Genomic DNA, 18,303 nt, shown 5'->3' with positions numbered 1-18,303 from the left:
TTAAAATGTTATTACGTATTAAGTACCTTCTTTAGAAATACGGCTCAATTTAATAAGATTTCGTTTTCATGCAATTAATTAGTAAAGCACCTGTTTCTTGAAATTCTTGTGTAATTTTCATAAATATTATATACTTTATGATTGCCACTGTTCAGGATAACTTTCTTAATTAGCAGCCGCTAGCCTTGAAGACTGTGACCGATGAAATACTTTTTAAATTAGCTTTTAATTAAATGAATTTGGAAAAACATTATTTACATAAAATTTGGAACAATTTAATCAATTACCATAATGTATTTCACAGACAAATAAATATTAAAACGAGTATGGGTTGGGTTACTGTTATTTATTTAAGAATTAACCATTATATGGTATTATACATCAGTACCAGTATATCAGCAAACTTTTAAATATATCAGTAAGGCTAACAAACGAAAATGTTATTTTCACTATAAAACTTTAATCATACTCCAAAAACGAGTTCATATTTAGCGACGCATATAAAATAAAATTAATATAAAGAATATAAGTAAATGAAATGACTTCCGTATTATGCAACAAACAGGGTGTTACGAAATTCGCGGACAGGGACTGTGGGATCATGTTAAGATAGATAAGGTCATAGAAAATGTCTCTATCATTTTTCAATCAGACCGATATTTTTCGAAATATAGCAGTTTTAAATATCCAAAAATAATAAAAATTTTCAATTTTTAATCATTTGATAAACAATTATGATAAACGAATTGTTCAAAATTTCCACCGTCTACTGCTAAACATGCTTCAGCACGTTGTGATTACTTAAATAATAATACTTTTCCTGGGCGTTGGCTTGGCAGAGGCGGTCCATTTAGTTTTCCTCCTCGTTCTCCAGACCTAACGCCATGTGATTTTTTCTTTTGGAGCTTCCTAAAAATGTTGGTGTACAGAACACCAGTGGCAAATTTGAATGAATTGCACAACTGCCTATTTCAATCAATACAGCAAATAACATCAGAGATGATACGCAACTCCATTCGAGCAGTAGCACAACGTGCTGAAGGATGTTTAACAGCAGACGGTGGAAATTTTGAACAATTGTTGTAACTCGTTTGTCATAATTGTTTATCTAATAATTGAGAATTGAAATTTATAAATATTAAACATTTTTATTATTTTTGGATTTTCATACGGCTATATCTCAAAAAATACTGGCCTGATTAAAAATTATAGACACTTTTTTATCACCTTATCTAGCTTAATATGATCCCACAGTCCGTGTCCACGAATTTCGTAACACCCTGTATAAAAATATTTAATATATACAAAATTAAACTTAATGTACTTAACTAAAACTAAGAGTATGTGGTGTCAGAAACTCAATTAATTGAAGAAAAGAAAAAACTGTTACAAACTGCCAGTTATAATAGTAATTCATAGCAAATATATTGAATTAGTAACTGATATTAAATACTTATGATAAATCTTAAGATGTTTTAAATATTCGTGCAGGGAGAAGTGTATTAATTCTACTGAGAACGTGTTACTCTCTTATTTCAATCAATTATTTATTTTTTAATGATTTGGTGCAATGAACAGAATTAATAAACTTTTAAAGGGATCAATTTAAAGTTATTAAACATAGAATGGTTCTATTACCACATAATTGGTTACTATTTATATTGTAGTTTATTAATGCTACTTTATATAATAATTTAAGTAAGTATTTCTGTAATAATTTTTTTAAGGACTAATTTGTACCTACGAGGTGTTAAAAAATGTGTCACAAACTTGGAGGTGGGATCGTATTGCCCAAAATATGCAGTCTTAATGAACATGGGTCCGCAAATGAACGAATTCGGAGATACGGGGCAGTATTCCTTTTTGTAGGATTTTCGCATTTTTCGATTGCCGGATTTACACGGAACTTTTGGACAGAGGTGAGTAGAGAGGGGCAGACTTGTATCACGGCCTACAAGATCTCCCAATTTAAACCGCCCTGATTTCTTTCTTTGGGGATATTTTGAACATTTGAGTGTACACTAGGCCTGTGAATGACCTCAAGGAGCTGCAGCAACGAGTAGATCAATCCGAGCCACTGCGGTTTTCGAAAAAGGTGGCGGAGGTATCAATGCTGACGTGAAATGGAGGGAGGAAACTTTCAACATTTGGCTGTTTGTTTGTTCATAAATTACATTAAAATCATTTGTTTGTACATAATAAAAAGAGGTGTAAAGGTAAAATGTTTCTTATCTCTGAAACCGTCGATTTGCGAACTCTTCGTTTGTAACACATTGTTTTAACATCTTACTAACTAAATAAATACTAACAAGTATTGCCAAAAATACTATGATTAGCGAAATAATTCTTTCAACGAATATAAAATAACACTAAATTCGGATTTTAGGATTCACTAATTTTTGTTTAAATAAATTTACATAAGAGAGAACCCTGCCTACAGCCAACCCTGTCCCACATTGCAGCCGCCCTAACATTTCCGATCTTTAGTTGCTTGTTTATTATCATTTATTGAAAGCAAAAAAATGGTTTACTATGCTAAAATATTTATCCACAAAATATTTTCGTAAGCATTAGTGGAATATGTTCTTATTAGCATACTCCACGACTATGTCTAATAAAATAATACATAGAATAACGATCAGTTATATTAAATAGACGCTTTCAGTGTTTTTCATTTTTAATTGAAGGTGTCAAATTGCTTTTAGCCTGCCCTGTGCTTCACGCAACATTACCTCATGGGTCCTCCTCTACCTAATCTGCGAGTGCAAGCTGCATTTTCGGTGCGCACATGTCTGCGATAATGAATTTCCTTTAATGGAGACGATAAGATAGTGCGAATACTTGTTTGCCGGATCCATTCGTTTGAAACCCATTGATGTATCGTTATATGTATAAATACAAATCAATTTTTAACTTACGGTCAATAAAACATTAAGGTCAAAATGCCGGGGACATAATTTACTGACGATTGTATTCGTATTTATTTACTTACACGAAGGGAATAATAGAAGTTACATGAACATGAAATATACATTACGCCCCCATTGTTGCATGTGTTCAACTGGTTTCATGTGACAACGAATTTTTAATTAACTAAATATATAATCAATTTTAACTTACGGTGATATGAAAATAGATAAGTACATTCTTTTTAGAGAACTTACAGGGTGCTAAGGAAATGCAGGAAATATAGGTACAGGTACTCATATCATATTTTAGCAAATATTTTATATAACGTATTATGATCTTTAGACAACAAAAATGTTACAGTATTAGGTTTGCTTGATTTTTCTAAAGCATTCAATATTCTGGATCATTCTCTTTTGTGCTAAATTGCATTAACATACTATGGCTTTGATGAATGTTCTATACATGAGAGTTTTCGTATCCATATATGTGTTTGTAGATATTTACTAACCTTATCAAAATTTTCCGCACGCCCATGGAAGTAACTGAATTTGTTTTGATTTCATTCAGCTCGGAGTAAAACCTTTTCATTAGAAATGCATTAGTTTTATGAAACGTAGATGGTGGTGCCAAATTACAGAGGCTAAGTTTGTGGGCAAGGAGTAAGAAATGGATTGTACGGTAGCTACTACACATTTTACAGAATTTTACTGAAGCGTTAGACATCTTGAGAGAATATTTTAATCAACACTTCGCACTTGATGAAGTTTTCGATTATATTGACCGCTATTTTTTGAAACACTGTTACAAATTTGGTAAATAGATGAATGGTAATGATTTGTGATGTATTATGTGGTATTATCTTTGGGGTAGAGGTATATTTTTAGTGTTAATATAGAGTTCGAGTTAAGACCAAATATACCTCTACCCAAAAGATAATACCACATGGTGATGGTCTTTTAATTGACATCGCTCGTACCTCTACCCCAAAAGACACTACTACAATTAGAGGAAAGTTTAGTGGAGGGTTAATCAGTATCTACAGTTGTTAATTGTTGAGGTTTGTTGCATACACTTTCCTTTCAATTTCTTCTGGAAAAGCTATTTCGAAACATCAATATAATTTCCAACAATATGACTGTCATGAAATCAATTTTAAATATGTTTTTGGTTATATTTTTACGATTGTTAGACCGCATATAGATCGAGATTCTAACGCTGGTCAAGGAACATGTGCTTCACAATTTTGAACTATTGGCCGTGGCGTATCTTACGCGACTGGTGTTATTGGAATGCTTTCCAATGCATTTGCAGCAAATGGTTTGCTTTCGTTTCCCTACAAAGTGAGACTAACACAACAGGTTTTGTTTTTAGAGCGAATGTAAATGCAGCACTGGCACCTACTAGATAGCACAGGCCGACAAAAATAGAAAAGTTTTTGTCTTTTAGATCAGACTCGATTTTTCCTATGTATTTTGATGTTCTGAAAATGAATTTTAGGATTAGAAAATATCCCGACTCAAGGGTTTTCCACAAATCACCTTCAAATGCGCGATATTTAAGATTTTCTGGTCATTTTTTGGGTAACCTCATGCAAGACTTGTGATATGAGCAGAATTCTGATTTTCAAAATTTTTTACATAAAAGACTGCATATGAAAGGTTCAGGTACAGATTTCCAAGTATGGAGTGTTGTCAATTGTCAATTGACTGTCAATATGGACCAGCAGATCAATCATTCTACAGATGATGAAGAAACTCATTGTCTGTGGGTTTTTCAAACTTATCTTGAGTGATCTGATATCGTTGCATCGTCTGTCAAGTGTCAAAAGACCAATAGATAGATCGTTCATGAATATGGTTAGTGAATAAAACAATCAATAAATAAATCGTTCGTAAGACGATATAATTATACATATTAACAAATAAATGGAAGAATCAGGAAATAAATCAATCAGTAAAATCGATAAATAAACCAATAAATGAATAGATTAAAAGAACCTGCACATACGTGAATCTTAGTCCCTCTGGATGAATGTTGACTGAATTGAAAATCAATCAACATTCATCCAGATCTCAAAATCCAGTGCATTCATAATCTTGGGGAATAACCTATGTCAAAGACATGTGGAAATGATATCATCGAATAAAAATTGATGACATGGAGGAAAATAAGATGTTGACTGTCAAATGGACTGGAAAGTAAAGATTCGCAGGCACCTAGTTCTTGAGAAAATGGAGGTCCTGACAGTCAATTGACAATTCCATAGCTTGGAAATCTGTACCTCAACCTTTCACACGCAGTGTCTTGTGTCAAAAACTTTGAAAAACAGAATCCTGTTGTTATCACACAAGTCTTGATGACGCATAAAGTTACTCAAAATATGTCAGAAATCCTGAAATATCGCGCATTTGAAGGTGGCTCGTGGAAAGCCCTTGCATCAGAATCTTTTCTAAACCTGAAATTCGTTTTCAAAACATCAAAATACATAGGAAAAACTGGGTTTGATCTAAAAGACAAAAACTTTTTTTTTGTCGGTCTGTGTAATCTTCAACATTTTAATGTTTCAAAAATTTTTTTATTTTGGATGCACGAAACGTAATCAACCGAAATCAAATGTGTCCTTCACATGAGACGTTACTGAAAGAAAATGTTAATCATCTCATTTTTAATTATCACAATTCCATTCATCCATTTCGAAAATTTAAAAACCGTATATTAAATGGAATTTGTCAATGTCCTATTAAAAGTATACTGTTATTTTCAGATGAGCTTCAACTAGCGTCTCTTCCCGCTTTCCCGCACCATGTTCCATTCCACCTCCAACGCCACCGGCTACAGTGACGCAAACACGGGATTCCACCAACACCTCCAACAGTCCCCCGTCTATGTTCCCAGCAACAGGGCGATGCCGCAGTACCCTTCTCCGGCTGGTGGACACTTCGGTGGTGCTCACCAGAGCAGTTGGCATACAAGTGGTGGATACGGAGAGATGACGGCCCCAGCAGCGCACGGTTTGACGACGTCCCCACACCACGCGGGAGCGCTAGCTGCCGGCCAGTTCTACGCCCAGAATATGATGATGGGAGGATGGAGGCCGTACGATGGTACGGGATTTCAGAGAACCTCACCTTATGGTAAGCAGGTATATCGGTTTCGATTAAAAAGTTACCGCGAAATTATACTGTTTTTTATTTGTTAAATAACACAGCCCTACAAAATAAAAACATCCGCAGCCCAAAAACCAGTATATCTTTTATTAAAACTCTAAAATATCCTCTAAAAGTGTTAAATAGTGAGGATAAGGTAAAGCTTTATAATGAAAACCAACAATTTGTAAATAGTACTTCCAGAGAATATTTTAAGATAATATTTTGAGCATTGGAAAAAAATATTTGCAAATTAAATCCACACCCACCCCTATGAAGGGGTTAATTCCACACCTAAGATCAAATAGCGAAAGTTGGTGCAAAACAATGTGGAAAACCGTAGCCTTGTATTTTATACTACCAAATATATAAATGAGTCTGAATTCTATTGCCGCGGGTTTTTGGGATCGCTGATTAGGCATCTGAAGTTCGAATCGGAAAATTCCTGAATAAAAGATGGTGGATCCAAAATGGCGGAATAGGAAAAGCATTCAAAATTTGAAAATTATGGCATAAACTTGTTACTCGCTGATTTTTCAAAGTCGCCAATCACGAATACAGGGTGGTGCAGATTTTAATAGACAAACTTCGGGATAGTACTAAACAACAAAAATTAACATCACTTTGCCCTATGAACATAGGGGCAGAAAACCACCGTTTATGAGATACAGGGCGTTGAAATTATCAAAAATAAAACAATTTTTTTAAATATCTAGAAAACCGCTCCATCAAATTTATCCAAATTTCGTACACACTTTTTTTTCGAATATTTCTCCTAGTTCTGTATGCACACAGTCGAAATTCAAAAACCAGAGCCGGAGAAACAAGGACGTTGTTTCCTTATTTAGAGTAAAAATTCTACGCCACTGAATTAATTGGTAATATGAATACATTTTATAACGGTCTGAAATATTCCGGACGAAAAAACATTCTTTTATTTTTGCCGAAAAGTGAATGGTTTACGAGTTATGAGACATACTATCCAAGTAAATAAAGCATTGAAATAGGGAAAAATAAAACGAATTTGGGTGGTCCAGATTTTTATTAGACAAACTTCGAGAAAGTACTAAACAACAAAAATTAGCATCACTTTGCTCTATGAACATAGGCACAGAAAGCCACCATTTGTGAGATACAGGGCGTTGAAATTAACAAAAGTAAAACATTTTTTTTAAATATCTGGAAAATCGCTTCATCAAATTTTTCCAAATTTGATACAAACTTATTTTCAAATATTTGTCCTAGTTCTGTATGCACACAGTGGCGGAGAAATAATGATACCGTTTCCTTATTTAAAGTAAAACTTTTATGCCACTGAATTAATTGGTAATATGAATACATTTTACAATGGTCCGACACATTCCGGATGAAAAAACACTTTTATTTTTGTCGAGAAGTGAATGGTTTAAGAGTTATGAGACATATTATTATGCGGTTTTCCAGATATTTAAAAAAATTAGTTTATTTTTGTTAATTTCAACGCCCTGTATCTCATAAACGGTAGTTTTCTGTGTCTATGTTCATAGACACAGAAAACTATTTTTGTTATTTAAAACTTTCCCGAAGTTTGTCTATTAAAATCTGGACCTCCCAAATGTGTTTTATTTTTCCCTATTTCAACACTTTGTTTACTTGAATAATTTGTTTCATAACTCGTAAACCATTCACTTTTCGATAAAAATAAAAAAATGTTTTTTCAATTGTAATGTTTCAGACTATTTTAAATTGTATTCATATTACCAATTAATTTAGTGGCGTAGAAGTTTTACTTTAAATAATTAAACGACATCCTTGTTTCTCCGCCACTGGTCTTTGAATTTGGATTATATGCATACAAAACTAGGGAAAATATTTTAAAAAATGTGTAACAAATTTGGATAAAGCCGTTTTCCAGATATTTAAAAAAATTGTTTTATTTTTGTTAATTTCAACGCCCTGTATCTCATAAACGGTGGCTTTCTACACCTATGTTCATAGAGCAAAGTGATGTTAATTTTTGTTGTTTAGTAGTTTCCCGAAGTTTGTCTATTAATATCTGGACCACCCTGTATAATGTTTTAATTCGAAAAGGTTAAATCCAAAATGGCGGATTGAAAAGTGCCATAGAAATTGGTATTTACCACCCAAAGAAATGCGTTATGAATGTTTAAAAAATTGAGTCACTTTATCTAAATTAAAAGTATAATTTTAAAATTTTTCTAAACAATTCTATGAAACTTTTGAAGAAAAAACGCTAGTACTTTGACAATGCAATGAGGATTCGCCTGATGCCATAACTGGATCTAAAATCGCTCTATAGTAGGATCGTATACGATGCAAAGTAGAGCAAAAAATTGTCGGCCTTTTATCAAAGGAAAATCGTGTCATCATTTTTAGGAGGCGTAAGATAAATCATTTCAAATTTAAAATGAAATTCAATGTAAAATCTGAAATACCGCTGCATACGCACTGTGTTCTGGTAGTAGCTGTAGNAATTCGCAAATCAGAAAAAAAAACAGCGAATTCTTTTGAAGGAATTTACCAAGCTAATATCTTAAGTTTTGAAGTAAAATTATATCGATTTTCGCATTCTCGTCAAAAATATTATTCGTATTTTCAAAGCTGCATATTTTTTAAAATAATGGATCGATTTTCAAAAAGTAAGAATCGATGTATAGAGAATTAAAAGCCCTTTCTAATGACCCGTCCACTTGATCCCCATTCCCATTTAAAAAAATTTGGGGGATGGCACCCCCACTTAGGGGGTTGAAGATTTTGCTATGCTTTTTGCGTCAAAAGTTGTCCCCCTCAGAAGCAAACTTTGGATTTTGCCGAAAAGTGCATTACTACCCTGTAATGCCTTGCGGTACGTTTTCGATGGGCTATCCTGTATATTTCCCATGCATTTTGGTCTCGAATGATACACCGCCCTCAATCAAAAAAGTTGATTGAGTTCTTCTTACAGAGTGCTCACTATTCTTATTTGAATTTTCTAATTTCAAGTATTTGCAATTATTTAATTTAATTTTTACCAACGAGCTAAACAGTTCATCCACTGTTTTTATACTTGTATATAAGGAAAAAACTTCGAACGTTCTATTATTCCTTTGCCTCAATGAAATATACGTCCTAACCAGTTTCAAAGCATCAACAGGGAATCCTTTTGAATCATCAGTTTTACTTACTGGTATTTTAATTGTCCTCCATGGTCTTCTCTTCTTTCTTCTGTCTTCTCTTTTTTTGTCATCTATATCGCCTACAATAATTTTTATAAGCTCATCTCTTCTTAATCCTCCAAAAACCTCATGAAAACCATTTTATGTAATAGATTTTCTTCTGGAGCTTTATTAATAAAAAATAGAACCTGATCACCATTACTTTCGATTTCTTCGGAATATGTTCTTTAATATTCATTTTCAAAAACGTATAATTTTTCATCTCTTTTTAGTCCCCCAAAATTACCCATCATCAAAATTCCTTTATGTAAAAGGTAAATCTTCTGGAGCTTTATTAATAAAAGCTAGAGCCTGATCCCCTTTTATTACTCTGAAAACATATCCTTTAGATTTAATTTCCAAAAACGTGTAAGGCGATGAAAATAGGAAATGTCATTATTTTCTTTACCAATTAATATGGAATGAATTTTATAATAGATATGACCCACAAGGTATTTGGATATTTTTTTGGACAATAATAAAAATTTCAATCAAAAACATGAACTGAAATCAAACATATCCACTCCTCGAAGCACACTAACATTACGATCTCGTTTGTGCATGTTATTTTATTTCTCAATTTCCATTCAATAAAGATTTCATATTTTTTTATGTATTTGATTTAATCGATAATAAATTTTATGCAACTTTAGCTACAGTATCTCTAATATTATCTGATACCTCCTATTTATACAGGGTGATTCAGAACTTATCCAAAAAAAAAAAATTCTGGATGTACATGGGACCCTTACAAATACAATTTTGTAAAGAAAAATCAAAAAGGTCAGTTCGAAATTGATTTAAAAATACACTTCTGCACGGCACTGGAAACTGGTCCACTGTAAAACCTGACCTCGCACAATCCGCCGTTATGGCGGCGTGATATAAACGGATAAAAACTTTCGCAAGGAAAGAAATATGTAAATAGAATTTTATCGCACCTATTTTATATCGGCAAATTCAAATGCCGATGCTGCAACAGCAATTGTACAAAATTTTATCCACTCACGTATAAACACATTTGGGTCCGTCTTACTCACTTTCTACGAACTAACACAAATGATGTCTTGTTTCACCATAACACAAACGCTTCACCATAAATTAAAACGATATCCATCAATTCCGAGTACACGTAAACCATTTTTGACACTAACTACCCATTTTTGACACCAACTACTAAAAACGTGTTATAAAAACCACAGATAACAGGTAAATACGCAACGACGATTGCAAAATCCTAATTCAGTATTCGGAGTCGATGAGGCCACGTGGCGAATGATGCTAGAGACTACAGTTGTCCAGCTGTGTAGTGGTTTAATGTGCTATAACTTCAATAATTTTTTGGTCAGAAACTATAAGGATTTTAAAAAAAATTTTTTTACAATATTGACTCCATTTCTCATGCCGCATTTATTCCCAAATTGTTTTGGATAAGTTGTGAATCACCCTGTATAACAGAGGGTGTTCCAAAAGTAACGCAGGATTTGAATTGTGAACCATTTGTAGTCCATAAAGTTGGCAGCATTGTGTAGGGTCACATGTTGTAGTAAACCCGTTCCGGTTAGACAAAATGGAGCGCGGTACGACTGGTGGGCGAATGAAGATTCATTACAAGTACCTACGGAGAGTGTGTAGCTGAGATTGTGTGCAAATTACGTGGAATATTCGGTACAATAAAAGTCCCAAATAAAACATCCGGTTTGTTCAAATTTGGCAATTGATCTTTTCACAGTTGTTTCATTCAGGATGTTCCTTCTACCGAAACTTCCACGTAATTTACACACAGTCTCAGCTACACACTCTCCGTAGTCATAAGGAATTTTAAGAATCAAGTAATTTGTCTAATCGCAACGTGTTCACTGTACCATGTGACACTGCACAATGCTGCCAACTCTTCGGAATGAAAATGGCGCATATTCGAAATCCTGCATTACTTTACCTGCGAACTGAACTATAGTTAATAAACGTAAAAGTATTAGCAAACGTCAAAGGCTACTACACAAGTGATTTGAAATAAGTCAAACCTATTTTTCGTGAATAACAAAATCTTGAATGCACCATAGACGTTGCTGGATTATATTGTCCTCGGACTAAATTAACGTCGACCCCATGATAATATAGGCCCTACAACGCACTTGGAGTAAAAATAATTATTATTCTGTTATTACTTACATCATTATTGAGACCTATCAAAATTTAAGGAATGACTTGAAACATATGTATCACCTTTTATCGAAGTAGAGTGGACTCTTTTAGTTTTTATTTTACCGTACTAGGTACTTTATTTTCACATGTGTTTTTTCATTGAATGATTTGGCCATTTTGTCACGAACACAAAAATTAGTTTCTGCAATTTTACAAAATAAGGAGTAGAATGTTACGTAAATATGCTTGTATGTCATACAATACCTTCTTAATATTCATTTAACTACGGAAGAGATCACTTATTTTAAGAGTGCTACAGTTATTTTCGTACAGGTGTTACTGCTTCAGTGTTCTGCGTTTCATCGTGCCGAAACACTTAACAGGCGCAGGTTCTGGCATGAAAGGGGGTTGGCATAATAAGAATATTGATAATTTTAAGTGTCTAGTCCAGATCCGTTGTGAATGAATGATCCCCGCCGCTTTGAACTGTGATTTACACTGATGTTACTTATCAGAGATCCTGATGCAGTCTCTAAATAACCGGCGTGGTAGACTTACGACGTTCAGTTGGTCGTAAACCGACTATCAGACTGACTCAAGCCTTCATCTAGAGCTATAACTCAATAACCTCCACTCGGATATGTCAGGTCGCTGCAATTTCTCTATTATTGTTTATTACCCATTCCATATACTCACACTTAACATGGGATTTATGTGTTTGTGCTCGTATTTATCGCTACATGTGTCTGGATAGGCATTACTTTATTAATCCTCTATGTCTTAATATATGTTAATGTTGAGTCCATTAAGTTATTATTTGGAACGTTAGAACAGTAAATACTATACGCCTTCATAAATTGTAACAGTCAAAGGCGTTTTCCTACCACGATTTGTCTTTGGTTAAAGTAAAAGTAATAAGTAATAATTGTGACATTTTGTAAAAGTTACAGACTACCGCGAATTGTAATTAAATAAAAAATGTTGCCATGAATATATCTCCAAAAATGTTCTTTTGGAGGTAGGTAGTGCATGGAAAATGCAATTTGATTTTATTCGATTCCATCAAAATTTATTTATTTATTTATTTATTTATTTATTTATTTATTTATTTATTTATTTATTTATTTGGAGACAGCTGCCAAGAGAGGCGAGTGTTTAATTACATGATACGTATAATATATATTAAAATCTCATAGCTAAAATTAACATAAATAAATCATAAATCACATAGAAATAAGTGGACAAAAACTTAAAAATAATTTAAAATTTTAAAAAATTTAAAAAAACAAGCTCTTTGTCCTCATAGAGGGCTTTTATCTTTCTCTCTGCTGTCTTCAGGAGTCTCTGGGACTTCCCCAGCATCTTCAGGACACCTAGGGAGGGAGCGTGGGGCAGAGCGCGTGGCCTTTTTAGCCTACGTCATCGAGCTATGACGTCACATCATATGAGAAAAAAACGGTTTTTGCTCGTAACTCGGAAATGGCTGGAAATATAAACAAATCTGCCCTTGGTTCTGCATAGAGCACTCGGTGGGTGAGACAGAGTGGGTTATCACAATACATAAAAAAAACAGTATTTGCTTGTACCTCCGAAATACCCGAAATATCAAAAAATCATCTGATGTGTGACATTATAGAATAAAAAAAGTGTTTATAACTCGGAAACGGTGCGTTGAATCGAAAAAATAATTAAAAAAATCTTCCCCACACCCCCGGTTCTGATTATCTTTTCTGCGTTGAATGCGAAGGGTCCGAAGTACGTATGTGGAAAATGAATTTCGGAAACAAGAGGTGTGTGAGGTGATACAGTATAAAAGGTCTTATAACTCGGAAACGGTACGTTGAATTGAAAAAATAATTTTAAAAATGTCGAAAAACAAAGAAGTTAGTAAAAAATTACTACAGCAGTAGCGAACGCATTATCTTATCCCTGTAAGAGATCATTGATTGATGATTTGTTGTTTTTTTTTTTAATAAATTTCGTATTCAACTATTCCTTGTGGTTCCAGCAATTTTACATTGTGTTAATTTTTTTGAACACCTTGTGACACAAATATGAGCACTATCAATGGCATCCATGATATGCAACACTTGTGTCAATAATTTTATTTTACCTATCTAAAGAAATCAACAATAAGAGAGCAGTACCCATCTAAGGATACACAACCTGTATAATGCAATTTTTTACAACATAGGTGTTAATATCATACCAAATTGTAAGTCGACGTACAAATCTAAAAACATTAATTTCAAGTTTTTGAATTTTCCCATTCCAAGGTGATATAAAATAAATAATTAATTAGGTAAATTCATAGTTTTAATTCTAACTTGATTTATTTTATTTAGCATTTATCACAAATGTGATTTCTAAACAAAAGATAAGAAGTTCCATATCTCGTTAATTACATAATTGAATGCATTAAATTTATTTGGCAGTTTATTATTTGGCAACAAGGCCACCGCTAGAACTGCGGCCTATTACCGAGTAGAAGAGTTACCACGCTAAATTTTAGTTCTGGATGCCGGCTGACAAAAGCCTGCATCCTTTTCGGGTTGCCAATTTCCAGCATTTAACACGCCGGTGCTATCTGTGACGTCAAGCTATATTGTCTGTGCTCATACTAACAAGGCAAGTTAATACAAGCTTGTAAGAAATAAAAGCTTGTAAGAAATAGAAACTTGTAATTAATACGTATGGGACTGAGATCGTGGCCGGACTATTTTAAATTTTCCTGATATTTTTATATATTTAACTTCATTTTTTTTCAGATTTTTATATCAACCCCTCAAGAATTTGAATATTTTGGGTAAAAAATTTTCAAATACCTGTAACTTGTCAAAAACTAAAGATATCATAATTTTTCTTTATTTTGCTCGTTTTGGGTGTAGTATTATAAAAATATACAAAAATAAGACATTTTCAATTTTTTGAGCTATATTTTGATTTTTGAACTAAAAAAGTGTGGCGTTTTTTTTTCGTCGGAAAATTCTCAAAAAAGTCATCTTTCAATATGTTCTAGAGTGGAATCTTTTTTTATTCTTTGTTTCGAATTATTTTGTTTTGTATTTTAATTTTTTACAGATAGGTAACACAGCCCCGCAAAAAAGGTCGTGACTGGATGACTGACCATAGTATTCCTATGTAGACAAGGCGAAAACCTCGCATTCGTGGGAGAAATTTTCCGACTCAATTTTTTTGCATATTCAGATTCGTTAGATGTTCCTTAACATGGATCAAGATGATGCCGGCCGGAAATCTGGTGCCCATTTGTTTAAATAAACTTTTTTTAAACAAATTGTAAAAATTGGTTTTTTCACTCCGGAAAAATTTTTATTAGGTTTTCTGGCACATTATAAACAAAAAAGTTCCTATGCACTATGCCTATAAAATTGATAGTTTTAAAGTTATAAACAATTTAAATTGCTAAAAATGCGAAAATAACGATTTTCAACGGCCGATTTGCGGGTTAAAAATTGTTATTTTTGTTGTTGCCAGGTACCTAAATTAAAGTTTAAACATCCCCCTATAAGATGCTGAAGATTTTTTGGGACTAGCATTATTCTAAAGCCTTGTTTTTTAATTGTTAATATGTTTTCCGGAGTGAAAGAACCAATTTTTAAAATTTGTTTAAAAAATGTTTATTTAAACAAATGGGCACCAGATTTCCGGCCGGCATCATCTTGATTCATGTTAAGGAATACCTCATGAATCTGAATATGCATAAAAATCGAGTCGGAAAACTTCTCCCACGAATGCGAGGTTTTCGCCTTGTCTAATGTATTTATTCGCCTAGCATATGTAAAAATGAATCATATTGACCCTAAAAATATTATTTATTTATCGACCCTTAGGCCACTAAACTTATAACACGTTTTTGAAGTTTTTCACAGTTCTCATCATTTGCGTAATTTGACGTTTTATGTAATTTTTCATTAAATGTCAATTTAAACCAAAATTGTTTTTTTTTTTGGTTTTGTTTAACGCTAGGCGAAAAACAGTTGTATGTCACACTTGCAGAAAACGTATTAGTAGCCCTTAGATATCGGCTAATATCCACGAGCTACTTATACTCATTTTCCGTGTGACAACCGTGTGTAATACCTACAGGGTCGGAAAGTCTCCATGGTTCATCGGCCGTTACGTGAGAGCGATAAAGAAAGTCATAGAAATCCGTGCGATAGAGAAAGATGGCTATAATGAAGGCGTCTAATAGTCACCGCCCATTTCGCCCTTCCACAAACAAGATCCACTTCTTATTCTTTGTATACTGACAATTAGTTGATCATATTATATATAAATATATACTATGGAATGGAATAACATAATAATATATTAATAATGACTAGGGCTTCAAAAACTGATTATATTGTGAGAAACAGCTACTCTGCGAAATAATATCCCAACCAGCGTCAAATTATAACCACAACATCTAGTGAAGTAAGCACAGGCGCTACCCGATATTGGTCTAAGCCTTCAAATGGCTAAACTGTAGTAGATTAGTTAGTGAGGTCGATGAAGTGGTCTAACATAAATAATAAATCTCAATCTGACACGTCACAAAAATAAAATGTGTTAAATACTTTCTTTTTGACTTATAAAAATATACATTGCATGCAGAATATAATGAATCACATATTTTTATGCACCTGAATATAGAAACAGGGTAATGATAAAAGGTAAAAGCTCTAAAAATATGCTTCTAAATTAATCTCTTTTGAAAAACATGCTTTTTATAGAACTGTGGTCAAAAGCCCTGTCATGTCTATTATCTGTAAAACTTTTATAAACAGATGAAATATAAGAAATCTATTAGTGATATATAATTATATAAACATAAAATAGAAAGCGCTTTCCAAATCTCAAATACCTATCAATTTAGGAAAAATGTGAAATATTACCTGCAAAAATATTTAGTTAATTATTTTTTTTCATGTACGAGGTATGTTAAAAAAAAATCAAAATTTTTTAATTACACGCTAATGGAGATATTTAATGATCTGCAGTGGGCAGTTTTCCGTTGCGCATAACCTCATCTGTAACCACATGGTCTTCGATTGTTGATGTCTCATTTAGTTCTTGTGATATTGTTATTTGAGTGCAACGTGTTTAAGTGTTAGTAATAATTTTTTAAAAGAGCAGTTATCTGGAATAACGATACAACGTAAAATTTTGCGTGAAACTGGGTAAAATTTTCACGGAAATACCATAAAATTTTCCATTTCAAATGAAGTTATCCACTACTGCTTCGCGAAATGGAATCACCGCTGGGAAATGTGTGTGAATTGGGGAGGGAAGTACCTACTTTGAAAGATACAAGGACCATTAACGTATAAAATTAATAATAGTTTAAATTTAAAAAAAAGTTTAAAAATAAAGTTCGGTTATTTTCTGAACAGGCCTCGTATATTGTAGAGTCTACATGTTCTGCCAATATATAGGCCAAATATTTTAATTATTGTTTCAATGAACTCGAATTAAATATCTAAATACTCGTAATAAAACAGGAAAATCAGTGATGTAGTGATCATAATATTTGTAATTACTTACATGCGATTTGTTACAACATGAAAAAAATTACATATATGAAAACAACAAATACCGCGAATACCTATTATTATGTTAATGAGGGGGCTCGAGATATACAAAATTTAAATATTTCAGATACCTCCTTTGTGTATTGTACTTATTATTCATAATAAAATAACATTGAATTTACCAAATATATTTCATTGCGTATCAAGTTATTTAACTATACATAACTGTTTACGCAATATAAATATCCACATCATAATACGTGGGTATATTTCTCAACGGATATGTTTAATTAATTATGCCATTATCTCATTAATAAAACTTAAATTGCAGGGCCATACCTTATACTTATATAATACCTAATTGAATGGCTAATTTATACTTACAGTTCGCCAAGATTTTCATATTGTTAATAATGTCTAATTAGTTTAATTAATTAAACTAAATAAAATAAAATAAAAAATTCTTTTGAAGGGCGGTAACTTTTTAAGGAAGTAAAATGGACAAAAATAACGATATGAATCCTGTTTTTTTTTTTTTTCATCTAAGAAAATTACCGTTGAAATATGGCCCTTTCATTTCCAGTCACTTTACTTTGTATATGCGATCCGTTTTCAGCGATTTTATTTTTTATGCCCAAAATGAAATTTTATATTATAATCCTACTTTAAAAACCTAGCCTAATAATATGTCACTGGGAGAGACAGTAACAAGATACTTGTGGCTTACTTGAAACCTTTAAAAACTTACCCTCGCAATATACTGAATTTTGGAGATATGGTGCAGTTAGTTAAAAAAAAAATTGTACAGGGTGTCCCAGAATAACGTGTACAACGGAAGACCACATATTCGTGGACTCAAAATAGGCAGATTTAAACTAATTCACCAATATCCAAAATCGCTTCGTTTGGCCGCTGGATGGCCTCACAGTTCGTGAAAATTTTTTGAATTTTGTTAATAACTCGAATACGTATTATTCGATTTTGATTATTTTTGGGGTTTGGACTTTTGGTTTCAATCTACACATTTTGGTGTTATACAGAGTGTTTTTTTTAAACCTACAACTTCTACAAAATTGATGAATGGTGATAATATCCGTTCATAACTTTTTACTCGGAGGGGCGATAACGACAACTATTTTTTATTTGATAGGTGGTACTATTTGAAAGTACAAAAAAAATATTTTTTAAATGTCTACATTATCGTGCTACCCATATTATGATAGTTAACAAAGTGCTATAGTCTGTTTAGAAATGAAAGAGGGTAATAAAAGCTTATTATGTATGCAAATCGTAAATAAATGTAGTACTGGTGCTTATATTCAATATTTTTATATTATGTATTATCGGTATAGATGAGGTGTACTTTTAAAAAAA

The 18,303-nt window shown here is 32.7% G+C and overlaps 1 protein-coding gene across 2 annotated transcripts in view; it reads left to right on the top strand.

Annotated features, from left to right (window-relative positions):
• LOC108917605 (GATA-binding factor A-like) overlaps nucleotides 1-18,303 on the top strand; it is a 181,253-nt gene that overhangs the window by 122,405 nt on the left and 40,545 nt on the right. For both annotated transcript variants that reach the window (XM_018724296.1, XM_018724295.1), the window contains exon 2: nucleotides 5,675-6,044. In XM_018724296.1, the coding sequence (XP_018579812.1) occupies nucleotides 5,714-6,044 (331 nt within the window). In that variant the 5' untranslated portion in view covers nucleotides 5,675-5,713. The remainder of the gene's footprint in view (nucleotides 1-5,674; nucleotides 6,045-18,303) is intronic.

This window comes from Anoplophora glabripennis, unplaced genomic scaffold, assembly GCF_000390285.2.
Source record: "Anoplophora glabripennis isolate ALB-LARVAE unplaced genomic scaffold, Agla_2.0 scaffold58, whole genome shotgun sequence".
Lineage (NCBI taxonomy): Eukaryota > Metazoa > Arthropoda > Insecta > Coleoptera > Cerambycidae > Anoplophora > Anoplophora glabripennis.
This window is presented reverse-complemented; position numbering and strand designations above follow the sequence as displayed.